At 32.0% G+C, this 16,694-nt stretch overlaps 1 protein-coding gene across 1 annotated transcript; it reads right to left on the minus strand.

Annotated features, from left to right (window-relative positions):
- Positions 1-679: 679 nt before the first annotated feature.
- On the minus strand, positions 680-16,119 carry LOC130629309 (vacuolar protein sorting-associated protein 18 homolog). Its single transcript, XM_057442469.1, has 27 exons — positions 15,987-16,119; positions 15,276-15,349; positions 14,373-14,482; positions 13,681-13,829; positions 13,525-13,609; positions 12,481-12,554; positions 11,443-11,552; positions 10,738-10,820; positions 10,473-10,574; positions 8,613-8,694; positions 8,192-8,269; positions 7,828-7,888; positions 7,478-7,704; positions 6,890-7,025; positions 6,497-6,646; positions 5,916-6,009; positions 5,769-5,842; positions 5,151-5,450; positions 4,563-4,813; positions 3,997-4,087; positions 3,593-3,658; positions 3,311-3,366; positions 2,990-3,107; positions 2,844-2,872; positions 2,594-2,669; positions 1,761-1,819; positions 680-938 (listed from the first exon to the last, which is right to left on the minus strand). The coding sequence occupies exons 1-27, from the start codon at positions 16,068-16,070 to the stop codon at positions 875-877; spliced, it is 2,883 nt and encodes a 960-aa protein (XP_057298452.1). The 5' UTR covers positions 16,071-16,119; the 3' UTR covers positions 680-874.
- Between the last annotated feature and the right edge of the window lie 575 nt (positions 16,120-16,694).

Below are 16,694 nucleotides of genomic sequence, written 5' to 3' on the forward strand. Positions count from 1 at the left end.
TGAAATCCACGATACGATTTTTATCTGAACTCCTTCTCGGGTCTTTTTTTTTAATACTTGAACTTATTCTTTAACCAGAAATTTAAATCTAATTCAATTTTTCTCTTTATGCTATAAGCCTTTGTAATAATAGAAACTTCAATTTGCCTGAGACCATTCGAGGGAGGATACCTGCCTCTCTTTCCTGCTCTCGTATTTCATATCTGTCCTGCATTTTGTTTTTTTTAATGCACATGTCTCGCCCTTTCTCTTGTCAAAAACATCAAAAAGGGGAAAATGATGAGTTTACTAGCCTAAATATTACTCTCGTTCCCATGGATTTTTGTCTTTTCTGTAGCTCAAACAGGAGCTTTTAGTCTTTTGAAATATCTTTTGGCTAGATTATCACATAATACAATACTACTACTGCGTATTCGTATTACATCAATGTATTTTCATCGAATTTAGAACTCAAAAGCAAACATTTGAATTTAGATGAACATTTTTAATCTATTTTTAAAGCGTTTTACTGCTTCCCCGGTTTTGCGCAAGATACTGGAAATGAGGTTGGTATATTCTGTGTTTATCGTTGTAGTAGTTACCTTGATATTTATTTCTGTTGATTAATTTTTCAGCTCATTATTTCATTAAAACTAAAATATCAGACATCAACCGTTCACTTACTTTACAAAAACACATATTTGTATGAAAATCTGATTTTTATTGCAGTATAAAATGTACAATCTGTTCTATATACAGTGAATATTCTACGGCGTGGCACTGGATGTGAACACAGAGCCTCGTAATGAAGTTGAGTCTAACGCAATATTGCTGTTTTTTTCATTCTGTTCTGTATTTTGATCCCATCGAATTTTTGTCGCTTTTGTTCAAGCCTTCACTTCCAGCTGAGAAGTATGGCTTCAAAATCAACATCTTTAATGAACGGCTTATCAAGACATCTGAAAGAACAAACGTAAGAAAACTTTATTTTTTCCTTGCATCCATGTAGTAGCATACTTTTTTTGTTATTATTCAAAAATACATGTAATTTGTAAATATTTGAAGACTTTTATTTTTTGTAACCTAAAACAAAAAGTACTTCAAATAAAGTATTTTGAGGGTCATCTTAAGAGGGTTTGAAATTTAATTTTTTTCGCACATAATCATGGTAGGCAACATTATGGGGCCCTTCACTTTGAAAACCGTGTTGCGTGCTCCAGTATTCTATCGACAACAACGACGTTCCCTTAAGTTAAAGCAGAGGCAATGTTGTCAACAATTTAAAGGATATTCCAGAATAAAACGTAAAAAGTGAACAATTTCTAGAAGAATCAAGTTTTGTAAAATAATAATTGTAATTGAAAAGAAAGAAAAGAATTGTATAACTTATCGTTTGGCTTATAAGCGTATCCTTCAAGAATGGGAAAATTTGCACCCAATTAGTCACCAAAATATATCCACCGCAAAATACGCGGAAGATTGAAATCAGGCTGGGATATGCTTATGCGAAAAGGATTATTCTTACTGAGAAAAATTAAAAACTTGCACAAGGCAAGTTCATACAGTATTGTGGGCGCCTTGACTTATTATAGAAGAACACTCAGAACGGCTAAAAATGGTCACGTTTTTTTACTTCCGACGGATTATATCCAATAACAAGTCAATTATATAGTCATATGTTTACTGATCGAATGTAGGCTGTCAATTTAATACATAGCGGAAAATTTTTAATGAATGTTTCAAATATTTGAATCTAAAAAAGATGAACATACGAGTTTTACCTAATCATCGCATCTCCACAATATAAACATTCACCAGCTACCAGCTCGTCAAGATCGTCCTATGTACAGAGAAATTAAGAAGTATATACATATATCAACACATTTTATTTCGATTTCAAAAAAATATTCAGTGTAAGATGTGACGCAGAAAATAACAGGAGTTACAATAGAAGGCGGGCTAGTGGCCTTACAAATGAGGATAAAATATCAGGGTTGTCACTCTTTTTACAGAATCAAATTGGAGAGATTTAAGGGCTAAGCCTTTAAGAAGTTGACGTTTCAGATTTGATGGAATATTTGGAGATTTGGAGAAAATATGCGGAGATTAAAAATATTTGAGGTGATTTTAAAAGTGACGTCGCGAGTAAAAAACATATTTCTGTACCCATGTATCACTTCTAGACATTTTAAAAATACAAACATGACGACCCATATAATTTTGTAAAAAGAAAATTGAGGATATTTCAGGAGAAAGTTGTTAAAGTCTACATTTAGAGGAGATTTGAGGACTTTTTAAAGAAGTTTTGAATTGAGGAGTTCTGAGGAGGAATCAAACTTTATTTAGATGGGTTGAGGGGAGAAAGGGGATTAGGAAAATGCCCCCCCCCCCCCTACCTGCCCTCAGCAAATTTTCTGCCTATTAACATACATTCAATCATACCCTTATACTTTGCAACACCTCTTTGGTTTCGATATAATGGACGTCCTTTCACGCTAGACTACATTACTGGCAAGATTTACAATATTCAAGCGTTATCCTGTCAGACGTTATGGAGCGTTTGGAGGCCATGAAAAACCAAATTGAATAGGGTAAGAAAAAAAAACTTTCTCACCTGCAATTTTTCTCGTGCTTGTGCGGTCGTGGATACATTAGATGATAATCGATTGAGTACATCTTCTAGCTTCACACTACAGAAAAGAAATGCAATTTAAAGTTCTTGTATTGCTACTTTGCAAACCTCATATGTTCCCATTTTTCATGCCGTGTTTTGATTCTAACCTACCTTGAGTAATGACAGAAACAAACAAACAAATAAATGAGAAGACACCAAAACAAAGAAACAAACAAAACAAACAACAAACCGTTGTCTTTCTTTTAACTCTTCTTTTACCTAAACGAATAAAAATATGATCTATTTACACACGTAAACCCATAAATATTTTGACAAAGATTCGAGTACATATGGTGACATTAAAATTACCCACTAAGAAAGTATGGTAGGTCTCACCTTTGTGATTAAACAATCCGAATGAAACACGTGCGTACATGGAAAATAGTAGAAGGAACGTGTGACCAAGGGATAATAACAAACAGCACATTTTTCTTGAGCTTCTATGGAGCCGTATCTACAAAGTAACATGAATTTTTCATGGTAAACGATGTTGGTATAAGAAATTTTTAAAAGCACATGGAGCGCCTTTTAAACAAGAACTTGTATGGAACGCCAAAATGAAGGAACATGTATAAGAGTTTGTTTAACATTTCACACCTGCATATATAAGCAGTTCACCTATAATTGCACAGTCGCTCGATAAAAAACAAAATTTACCTGCTTCGTATATCGTGAATTTCTGCACGAACCACTTTCGCGCTTTCTGTTGCGTCCTAAAACATAAAAAACATATTCTTAGGTGAAAGTCTTGATGATTTTGATGGGTAAATTTTTTTAGATAAATTTTAAAACTTCAGGGACACTCTTATAGCAAGCATAAACCAAAAAAACGTCTTGTTACATCTTATCATGAGCAACCACGGAATACAAACAAATTGGCGAAGAGTAAAAAAAAAAAGAATTTATTTTATTACAAAATTCTTTTATCAGACTAGTTACCTGCATAGCCATCTTGAGTTCATCTATGTGTCGGTTGTATTCTTGTAAAGATTCACAAATAGCTTCCTAAAATTTTAATAAAAGTTACATCGTTACTATAATCAATACACTTAGTAATTTTACTGTCTCTCTGTCGCTGTCTTTATTTTACCCGGGGTAAGTACAGTGTTTCACTCCCTCACAGGTGTTTTCTAGGGCAGAATTAGGAGTGCTACATACAGGGAATGAAATGCATATTCCATATAAATGAAAACTTTGTTGAAGATTTTAGAGTGACGAACGCATATTTAAAAGTTGCGGTACAAGAAATTCTTTTTGGGCCTACATGGTAAAAAACCATGCAAATCTAAAGATTCAATCATTGAGAAAAAAAGTTATTTTTCCAGCAACTAAGGATGGAGAACCTTAAAGTGGTCAATGATAACAAAATCAGGAAAGAATGGTAGGATATCTTCAATCTTCAGTAATGGACAATCCGTCAACAACTCCATTGCTCTAAACAACAACAAAAATTTTTAATATTAAAATGTCATCTACGCTTTTTTTTATAAGCATCAGATAATCTAACAAAAATATTAGTTTAATTGGAAAATATTTAATTTATAAAATTCTGTGTGGAAAAAGCCATTTTTAGGCAGAGGCTCTGCACGAAAATCAAATGTACTTGAAAATTTTTATGACTTAAGATAAGGCTGATTTGAAAAGAATGTGCAAATATTTTCACAAGGTATAGTTAAACATATTTTGTCTTCTAAACATTATACCCTTTAACAGCCCTTATGTACTTACCCTTACTTATAACAGGCTCTGACTCTGAAGTATATGCTTAATATATTCGTTAAGTCTTAGAATGTATTTTATAGCTGCCGTTATCGTTATTCTTATAAAAAGATACACACGAAACAACTCTAAAAAGGTTTTTATAAAACCCATATCGAAAAAAAATCCGACATCAAAAACTTTTACGTACCTTCCAATGTCTTGCTGTTTTTCTACGACATGCCGCGCAACTTTTAACCAGAGCTTCTTTTTTAAGACGTCGTCGTATTCCGGTTTATCGGCGTACAGTTTTGCTTTCTCGATGTCGACTTTTAACGCGAGGTCTACTGCTTCTTCATACAAACCCATCGTACTGTAGATCTGTACCGCCGCTTGATGTTTGTCGTTTTCCGAACATAGACGAAGAGCGTACTTAAGGTCATAACTTACCTCCTCGTTGTCCTAAATTCAAAGAAAAAAGGACACACTGAAAAATTAGTAGAAATTTAAAGTCAGTTCGTGTTGGTTTTTGAAAATATTCCTTTAAAGCACTCGGGCTAAATTGATCGATACTGAAATATCTATAAAAATATGCATATGAAAAAATAAAAAGTAAAAACAAATTTAAAACAAATTTATATTTTTTCCTTTTATAAACTCAAATCTTGACATTAAACTTGACAGGAATGAATCAAATTGGTGAGAAAAAGAATGTTTGTAATAACATCTGTCATCGAAGGACCATAAATCTGTACATTACAAGGCTGTTGTTAATCTTAAAGACAACTTCGGTCCTTACCTGTCCTTGTGAGTTGAGATATCTCAGTAAAGGACCTTCTTCGTCCATCTTACAATAGAGTGATACCAAGTAGTTGTGTATAGCCGATTCTTCATTCTTCAGTTTGTACACACAATGTTCCAGATAATCAACAGCATATTTTAAGGACTTCTGGTCATTGTTCTGCGTCTGAGTCACTAGTGCAGGAATCAAGCTCTTCGCGTCTAGGTCTCGTTGCTTCCACACTTCAACCAGTTGTTTAGGTATATGTTGCATCAAAGTGGGAGAGAACTGCTCAAACAGTAGCTGATAATCTTCTCGCTAAACGTGTAGACACATATATTGGAAAGTAAAGGACTTCCACAACAACTTGTCGATATATTTCGCCACACATAGGTTAAGAATCTTAACCATACTTATCTCTTTCGATAAGGACAACATATAGCACGAAGAGAAGAATGTTAAAACTGAATTTATTCAATTTCATATTATCCAAATTATCTAGAAGTTACACAAGTACAAAATACCTGCAGTATAGTTCGTAGATATATTGCATTTTAAAGCACCGTAAAAATACCCGAAATATACCTTACTTTCCAAACGTATTGAGCATAGAGGTTTAACAAATAAGTAAGTAACCTGTTTCTTTAGAACTTCCAATGCAGCTAAAAAATCATCTTGTTGTATGTGATGTCGGATAACACGTGGATAATCTAAAGCAAAAATAAATTCCTTTGAAGCTCAAATTAATATAACTCAACTCCACTACATAACCAGTATGCTTACCTTGCATTATCATGGCGAAAAAAATCAGATTTTCAGTGTCTGCATGACTGGACAAAAGGTCGTAAGCAACACGCTTGTTCTGTTCCAGGCAAGCCTAGGAAGAAGAAAATGTTTAGACTCAGGTTTTGGCATTAAACAAATTACTGGTCAGGACTTTGAACTTAATACTTTCAGTAACTACGCATGACATCCCTCACATAGACAAGAAAGGTAAGCTTTTTTAACTTGTTAGATAACATAGCGTTCACAAAATACATGCTTCAATTCTTTTAAGGAGAAACAGATATGCCTGGGAAGCATTGAAATGTCTGGCTTTAGTGAAAACGGAAAAAAATAATTGAAGGCTGTGAAGAAAGACAAGAAAACAAAAGAACGCGGTAGCACTAATATTTTTCTTGCATAAAACACACATAGAAATGCTACCTAGAGTTACTTTCATGATTTTTAAATTAACAGGACAAACAATCCGTTTAGTGTTAACATTTTCTTGCTTAAAAATAATCCCTTGAGACTCAAGGTTATCTAACATTGTAATTCCAACTGTTTCTAAAGGGTAACATCGTAAGTGAAAGTGTGCTAACCTTAACTTTACTTTGATTTAAAAATTTCCGAAACTCATCTTGCAGGGAATCATACACACCCCCTTTTTTGTCTTGATCACGTAACTCTCCTAGTTGGTTTAAGTAGAGTTCAATCAACCATGTTAACAGCATCATTAACTGAGTACGATCCTAGAAGAACATCATATAACAAGGTGTCAACATAGTTCTTACATTTATTTGTTTTTGTGTTAGTATATTCCCTAGAAATTTGCAAAGCACATACCTAAACTACAAGAAACACTATAAGCCAGTTTTAAATATGTACATTTGTTTAAAAAAAGCTGCTTGGTTGAAGGAGGAGAGGAAGAATGGGGAATAGGGTACAAGTACATTGCAATGATCACATATCGTACATAACAGAAGTTTACGTACATGAGCTTTTAAATTCACCATTTTTTTCAATAGAAACATTTTTAAAGCTTCGGAGTGTTTGGCTTGTATAAACTTTAATGCAACTTCTTCGAATGAAATTTGAGTCAATGCATAATAAGCAGCTGCTTGTTCATATCTAATACAAAGAAAACGAAAAATGCATTAAATAAATATGTTAATATAAACTGAAGATAACTGAAGATATAAAATCACAATGTTTAAGGGAATTCATTTTAAAAGGTATCAATTGAGTGAACAGGCATTTATTTTCACAATCACAACCACCATAAAACCAACTGTAACCACGGCAACAACAACAACGACAACAACGACAACGACAACAACAACAACAACAACAACAACAACAACAACAACAACAACAACAACGACAACAACAACAACAACAACAACAACAACGATAACAATAAAAATACTGCAGAGACAGAATGACGCTAACAGCAATGCATACAACAATTATGCAAAAGGTAAATAGTGTGACTTACTCAGAAAAGGTTGTGGCTAATTTAGTTCAAGTAACAATAAAGGAAAAGCTAGTTCGAGTAACAAAGAGAAAAAACATTTTCATACTTTTTCTCTTCAAACATACTCTCGGCTTGTTTGCGTAACACTAGGTCCATTTGAGCAGGATTATGTTTGCAGTAATCTTTTGCAAGCTCGTACTCGCCACTATTGAGGTATAACTTCCACACGTTTCTACTCTCGTGGAAGATTTTATACTGAAAAATACAACTTTCGGAGAAGACCCACAGTGTCTTCTTCATAATGTCTGATCTCAAACCACACATCATACCAAACTAAGGGTAATAATGTCAAGATTGTTTAAGAAAGTCAATATCACTCCCTTAAATTTAACAAATTTCGCAAGCTTGTCTAATAAATTATTACCTTGAGATCATAAAAATGAAAACAAAATTTACCCTAGATGGAATGGTTTCCACAAAATCTTCTTCATCATTTAAAATGCAGATTGTTTCAAATCTTAAAAAATAATAAAACATCTAAATAAAAAAAGAGAGAGGGAAAACACCATAAATCAATTTGCCTTTTTGTAACCTCATGATTTAAAAGGGTGACTTTTTTATTGGACGAAAAAAAAATATATAATTGAGTCTAAATAATTATACACCAAGATTTCCCTTCACATGAAATACGGTGCACACACCAAATGAAGTTCATATCAAAGATGCACATGTTTCCTTCCTAATTCACGAATGCTAACGTAGCTACGCCTGCAAGTTTTTTCTGACATTTGAATTAGGAAAGGCTAACATGATAACTCACTTGTTTTTATAAAGCAAAGTGCAATGAAATTCAGTGATATCGATGGCAATAGGAGCTTCTGCTTTAATTTCTGTTGGTCTATTGTTATACTTAAAGAAAAACATTTTTTTGCTTAAAATACAATTGAGTGTTGGCACAGTAAATTTTAACGAAAATTCCCAAAATTAAAATAGAAAAAATATAGAAATTAGAACAAAAAGATATGATGGTAGCATCAGGAAAGCATACATAACAGACAATTAAAAAACCTTAAACGAAATATTATAACAAGTCATAATTTCACCCTAAATAACTATAATCTATACATTGCGATGGCTGTTGTCTGTCTGTGAACCAAGGATGATGGGGATGATGGGAATATTGTAGTGCACTACGACTAGTTTAACATACTCCTGTAAAATTGTAAAAAAAGAAAAGATACGGTAACAATCTTGTTTCAGTGGTGATATTTTGTTTGACAGTACTGCGTGTGAAATCCAAATGTCCAAAATATACGCCAGGACCTAGACATATAAGAACTTAAACAAAAAACCATTCTTAACAATATAACTACCTATTACCAAAATAATGTAAAAGTGAGTCATCAAGTGTAACAGTGACTCTCAAATGGAAATGCATAAACTTAACGTCAAATTGGTGTTTAGGATAAAGTGGTTAGATAGTAAAATTTTAAATTTTACTGTTTCATTGTACAGGGTTGTTTGACGAATTTTTAATCAGGAATGCAGGGAAAATTTAATTAATTCGTTATCCTTATCACCACGAAATTTTGTTTTAAGTACATCAATAAATGCTGGTAAACGTGTGCCTTGGCAAACACATACACCTTAACATCTAATCTATAAATTCAATGTAAACTTCAATGTACTTCCTTTTAACTGACAACAGAAACGGCCTGACCCATTGGTCAAATTATACTACAAAGCATTTTTCTTTGAAAAACATCCCATCCCGCAACAACAGGTAAATGGTTTTAAGAAGACACAGTTCCTTACTTGCATGTATCAACACCAAAGAGACACAAATGAAAATTTGTGTACAGAATTTTTCAAACTCCAGCTATTAAAAAAGCCCTGCAAAATGTTATTTCATAAGGTATGTGCAGAAGACATGCCAGCCAGCAACAGTTTAACTAGACAACTCTTTCAGACACTAATTTCATTTTCATGTTGAATGCTAAGTAGAAGCAAGGACGTTTAAAGAGAGGAGATATACATTTCAGTAGTTTCTATCAAAACTATCCGTTGCCGATTTGCAGGTTGCTGTATTGTTTTAAACTTCGGTTTTGTAAACAAAATTTTTTTGAAATCTCGCGCGTAAATTAGAAAAGTAATCGTTGCTCATTGTTATTTCTGCACAGTTATAAATTATTTTTCTTGTGGTAAAAACTCGTTTGCTTTGCATTTTGATCGTTTACATTTAGTTTTTATACATTTCTGGTGTTATCTGCAGAAAAAAAGTAAAATCAGCCGAAGATGAGGAAAATTATGGTAACATAAAGATAAAAAACAATATTAGAAAAAAAACCCGCAAAGAAATAAAAGTAAATTATCACCCACCGAAAAACACATTATTAGGGAATAATATTTTCTTTTGTTCTATGAAAGAAACAATAGTCACGAACACCGATTCTATACCAAAAATTCAATAACTTTAAAGACAAAAATATGCACTAATATGCAACCCCTTCTGCAGTAATATTTTTTAAAAAATTTATTAATCTTTTAACTGACGAAGTGCTAGGAGGGAACGTACAGAAATATCTACAAGATATAAAATTATATCATATGTTAGGGCAAAAACTTACACAATATAAGCTTAAAATACCAGCTGAATCGTTTTGCAAGTGGGATAATAAATTTCACCAGCATTAATTCTTATAGCTTAACAGAGTCATGTATTTTACTTATGTGTTGATAGTTCTTAATGTGTTTTTTAAAAGTTCTGCTTTGTCGTTAAAACTCTCGTCTCACTCTCGACATATAAAAATACAGAAAAAGCGGTGCAACGGATAGGTTCAAAAGAACACAAAAACAAAAGAAATTTGAATAGAATTTAAATGGACGTTGCTGCGATGTATTATCTCCTTCTCTCTTTAAACCTCCTTGGTAGAAGCCTGTGATATAATTTGGTCAGGGATTAAACTAACAACCATCCATACTGAAAGTTCATAACAACACTGCCAGTTTTTAAGGATATTGTAGTTATAGTTTCGATAGCAATAACTGCTAGTGTATTTTAATGAAGTCCACACACATCAATAATAATAACAATAACATACTTGTAAGCCATGCAAAATATTTCGGCATCCCCTTTGCTCTGGGATAGTAAAAGTTTAAACCGCTGTAATCCAGCATGCCGGCGGGTAGCTCTAAATATGGTGCTACAACAGAAAATAAGATTTTTATAAGAATAGTATAAGCAGTTTACTTGTTTAACCGACTAATTAACCAACCTCTTTTTTGACTGTATAACTCAGTCAAAAAATGTTTATGTTGGAAAAAGATTAAAAATCCAAATATTTACACCATAAAATTTTGCCTTACTAAGGTCAGGGTTAAACACAGTCAACACTGGTTGAAAGATTGGAGCTTCGTTTGATGCATCACCAACAAATTGATAAAGTCGACTAAATATATAAAAAACCAACGGTTAACTTTTAATTCGCATAATTCTTGGTTCTTCAAAGTTTTAATAATATGCACTTCTAAATAAGTATGCCTCTTCAAACGTAAAAAAACATATGGAAAGCCTATGTGACTAACTACCTTTTTTACCTTTTAAACGTTTTTACATCAGTGTCATCTTTAAATTTTTTCAGCATATTATTTAGATCATGACACAACACAAAAGGCCGGTTAGTATGAGAAAATCTGAGGGTTTTATTAGTTTATGGCTTATTCTACCAGAGCTTTGTATGAAGTTATACTAACTGACTTGGAAAGCCATTATTAAAATGGTACCATAAAAACGTAATCAAATACAAAAACAGATTTCCATAGCACAAAAGGAAACAAAATCAGGAATAAGAACATTTTGAGAGACCTAACCAAATAACCTAAGTTTGTGAACCTAGTATAGAAATTGCCTATGTAACTATATGCTGGGACAAACGAAATTTTCCACTCTGTCTAAATAAATTTTGTAGGGGGATACAGTTTGACCTACTATAAGAATAATAAGATATAAAAAACAGTGAGATATGTATTGAAAACAAAACCTCGTGTTATGCTAAAGATGCCAATTTTTACCTTACAGTAGTTGCCATCACAACATATCTTTTTTCAAAACCACTAAATTTTTCCATGTGTAAGCCAGTAATAGACTCTTCTTCACTACGATTTTCATTTACATTAAAGATCTAAACAGCATAAACCAACAAAAGTAAACAAAGCATTTTAAAAGTTAAAAATTCCAATCTTAAAACTTCTTACAATTGCCTTTATTATTATTTTTTTATCACACTATTAGTGTGATAAAAAAAATAGTGATTTTTACGAACAAAATAAAATGTTTCAGTGAGTCTGGCTAGTGGGAGAAAACAGTTTGCTATATTGTTTAAAGTGTTTAACATTCTTCCTTTAAAAAGTAATATGGAATTTTGGAGGCAAAAGATTTAGAGAAGGATTGTATATATCTGTTTGTCTATACCTTATATATGTTATATTATATTATATATATTATATTATTATAAATATATGTCTTATATCTGTTATCAGACCACCACCATTTCTCAGTGCCACCAACTTTGCCTAAGTTTCACTTTGTTTTAACACCTCTAGTAAAGTTTTACTTCTGTCTTTCAAACTAGCAGACAAAAGCAAGTTTACATAGAGGGTATCACAATAAACAGTGCAAAACCTTTTAGCAGATACTGAAGTAATTCCACTACACTTCAAGTGAAGTGAAACCTTCAAAGCATTCATCTGATTTCATGATTTTTCCCACATGCAATTCTGTTACTTTACAGAAAATCCAGTATAAAATAAATTTCATTTCATGCCCACTTAAGTTACCGAAATCATGAGCAAATAGGTGAGCTATTGATTCATTATATTCATATTAGTATCATGTAAACTATAAATCTCCAAATCTTTTTTTTGTTACTATGTTATGTGTGTGGATTTATGAGTCTGTTTATTTCTGAAATTTCGGATGTCTAGAAATATTGCATAAACAAATAAAAATGAAAGAATAACACGCCATTTTAAAGTATTTTAAAGTGACAAGGCATGTTACTATAATTTCATATTTACATTGTATGTAAGTAACATAATATATATCCTTACAACTTTCATGTGTTTTTCTGCACCCATTGACAAGAACTTCTCTTCAGAATCAATTTCCGTCTCACAAATCATACCTAAAAATGAAAGTAAATGCATGGCCACTGTTGTATAAAATACTTAGTTTTTGTGAAAAATAATTTATATTGGTTTGATTTGATTTCCACACTTTTCGAAACCGATGTGACTAATATTCTGTTTAACCTTAAGCCTACATATCACATATAGATCTATGTATCACCTGTATACAGATGTGGCAGATTCATGTATTACTTAAATACAGATCTGGCAGGTATCTCTTACATACAGATCACTAAACATTTATGGTATACAGTTAAACCTGCCTTCCCCGTCAACTTTTTAAGACAGCCATCTCTCTAACGTGTTCACTTTTGATTGCCCTGATACATTAAGTACAATTGCTGCATAATGTGGCTACCTCCTTAAAGCCGTCAGCAATCAATTTTTAGATTTTCAGATTTTTAATGTTGACACACTTCCATCATATCGAAATCATTTATCTACCTACCGATGGCTTCTAGTTACTGTATGAGGATTACTTTATTAGTGGATTGGAAATACGATACAAAAATTTCTTAAAAAATGGCCATTACTCGAGTACTTTAAGTTACCTCAGAAACGCAAGCTTTCTGACGTCTTAAATTTTATTTCAGAGGGAATCTCAAGGTAGTTCCAACTGATGAATACTTGTTGAGTATGCTAATAATAATAAGCTTTTTAAGAAAAAGATAAGGATTCTATAATGAGCTTATTTTTAAGAAATCGAAAAAAAGATCACAGCCTAAAGACCTTTAAATTTAAGCACATTTTAGTCAAAGTGAGTGCTATGGTTATAACTATGAAATAATTTGTAATAAACAAAGACAAGTTAACAAAGACCTTAGTTATTCCATTTTTTGACTATTCTTTAATAAGTCTGTTAGCTGGCTTGGTTGATAAGTTGAAATGCTATGCCAATACATCATTAGGTGGCATATGGAAGTGATAACTAATAGGATATAAAATATCAAGCAAACAACGACATACCTTTTGCAGTGCCAAGTAGAATCTGTCCCGTTGTTGTTTCTGTAGCCTGTATCTTATTCCATGCAATGCATTCAATTTTGTGGTTCTAAATAAACACAGCTAAAACTAACTTAACATTTTATAAGATAAATTAAATCTCACACTGTTATTTCTTACCTTTAGTTTTGCCAATGATCTAGGTTTTTTATTACTTCTACCAAGATAAAATGATTCCCCCGACTTCATGGAAACCAACAAATGATGACCAGTAGGATTTAAAAACACTTTGTCTATTTGATCTTCACTTCTTTTGGGTATATCCACAGCTATAAGTAAAATAAGGATACTTATATCTAATGCTTCGAATTGATAAATATCTGCCTAAAATAAACTGTCATCATCATCATCATCATCATTCTCAGCTTAATGTCTGTTTTCCATGCTAGCATGGGTTGGACGGGATACATTAATGACCCTCTTCCAATCTGATCTAGACTGTGTTATGTCTAAACTCAACTTCCTTTGTATCAAGTCTGTTCTTATAACCTCCTGCCAAATCTTTCTCGGTCTGCCTCTGGGCTTTGCTCCAGGAACTATCAAGTCTCTACACTTTCTTACCCAACTATCCTCCTCCATTCTTTAAAACTGTGTTAGTTATTATGCTCCAATACACTTGTTAGAAGCTGACAAACAAATTGAAATATTAACTTTGTTAAATGTTGCGATAGTTTTGTCACAAAATAAATTCCCATGTGCATTAAAACTTGTTCGACTTTCAGCCTGCCTTTAACTCCAAATTTTCCATCATCACAACTGATACTTCTCCAGTCATACTTGATAACACCAAGAAATAATCATAATGTACTTACTGTCCAGTTCGGAAGGATTTGCAATGTTGATTCTTTTAACATGGTTACCTTCAAGCGCCACTACCATGACATTATTAGAAACAGCAACATCAATTATTTTCGATGCAGGCCTATTAAATATTATGGAGCACATGATGTAAATTTGGATCAAAACAGTTTTCTTTTTTGTATCAAAAATGGCTTTTTTCAAATAAATAAACCAGTATGTTCTTAACAGCAAAAACATGCACTGAATTGTACAGATGTTGCAAAATTGTTTTAAAAAGAAAATGGAAAATGTTAGCTCAAGCATAAATAGTGTTTTTACTGGTGTATAGTGCATGGATCATGGTTGGTGACATCTTATGAACCTGTACCTTACATTTATAGCCTAATTTCAACATATTGCTAATAGTTAATAAATGTTGTTAAGCAGCGCATTCTTATTATTAGGAAAGTTAATTTGTACTTTTAGCATACCTTAATGAATCAAAAAAAGAAAAAATATAATATAAATATAAAAATATCAAACTTGTTTAATAAGTCTTTTTAATTTTCTTAACAATCTTTCATTCTCCATTTTTTAAATTTAATTACAACAGATGTCATATTTTGGTATATAGGAATACTTTGATATGTTCTGTCATTAAAACTTCAAATTTTTTTAATGTAAAGATATATAAGGTCCAATACACGCTTGCATACAAAAACTTTATTAAAAGTTAACATGCCAATCTAAAGTTGTGTCATCATAAGTTTCACATATATAAATTTTGTTTCTTAATACTGCAAATGACCATTTTGCCTTTATAAGTACGAATTAATACTTTGGGATAGTAACAAACTTCCAAGAGTTAATTTGAGCCACACAACCAGCTTAATAATGAAATATTATAACAGACACTGTAATATGACTTGCCATACCTAAGATTGAAGAGCTCTCTTTGAAACATTGGTTTCTCTTCCTGAGATGAAACATCGACATAACCTGAAGATATCTAAATCAATTTTTTGGTAAAATATATAAACAGTTAGATTTTCCTTTCTTCTCTTGTTCTGACACAAAAAAATAATATGTATAGATATATATATATACTATTTTTTAAATCTCATGTTGTCATGATTAGTTTTAACAATCAGTCAGTACTCAAGCAATAGATTTACGTAATTTCAATAATCAACATTTAGAACAAATTTATTTTAAAAACGATTGTTCTAAAATTTCAAAAATAAGTGAAATTTTGAGTAAGATGCAAGTATAAAATATGTTTGCAAATATTTGTGTTTATTGCTATGGAATAATTTTGTAAAAATCAAGGTGTAATCCAGAAATCTAAAAAAGGGTCACTAAGGGAATTTCACCAGGGTGGTTTAAGGTATATAAGTCCATTATTTTGTAGTAAACATAGTTGGCGTTTCTAATGAATTGGGAAGTTTGAAATAAATTTCAAGTAGGAAATAGCTATTTATTCATTACTGGGAGCAGTGGATTAAACTCTGAGAGTTCGTCTTTTCCCTTGAATCTCTCTTGAATAAATATCAAAGCAAAAAGGTGAAGATTTAATATATACAGCTATAATGAGCGTGGTTATATATAACTATACTATGGAATACATGTAATTATACATTACTTACAGGCTCTTGCTCAACATGTTGCTGAAATTGAAATGAGCCATTTGAAAGTTCAATGGTTGCATACTGGTCCATTAAATCTGCCATGGTAGCTAGCTGAATTTATGCATGTAAAAATATTTTTGTAAAGCTGAAAAAACAACAACTTCATAGAATTAAATTTGAGCAACAAAAATAAAAAATCACCTCTGTTTTATAGATCTTAAATGCTGATCAAGAATTTATATAAAATCATGTGCTTTTGAAGATCAGTTAAGAAGAAGAGTTTAAAAAATTTGTTGATAGACCCACCAATGACAACAATTTTTTTTAGAAACTTGTTAATTCATTGCTCGTATTGTATGAAGCTGAAACGCAAGAAAATGTAAAGGATCATGTCCTTTTGATGAACGGTTAAAAAGATATTGAGGTTCCAAGGTAATCTGATGATGTCAACAACCTGTCCATTCCAAAACGGGTTGTTTGACAAAGCTTCAGAAAATTGGTTTCATTTAGATCCCAGGTTGTCCCTAGTTGACGACAGGAGAGATAGCATTGCTTATTTCCACCAATTTTGAAGTTATTTAGCCTTCGACTTGTGTAACACTAATTTTTTAAATGCTATTGATGTCCATCTAAAAGACATTCACATAGTGCTGTAACATCGAAAACGGTAACAAAAAAGACAAACTTTTTTAGTGATTTCAAAAAAAATGAACATATCCAATATGC

Source organism: Hydractinia symbiolongicarpus, chromosome 15 (genome assembly GCF_029227915.1).
Source record: "Hydractinia symbiolongicarpus strain clone_291-10 chromosome 15, HSymV2.1, whole genome shotgun sequence".
Classification (NCBI taxonomy): Eukaryota; Metazoa; Cnidaria; class Hydrozoa; order Anthoathecata; family Hydractiniidae; genus Hydractinia; species Hydractinia symbiolongicarpus.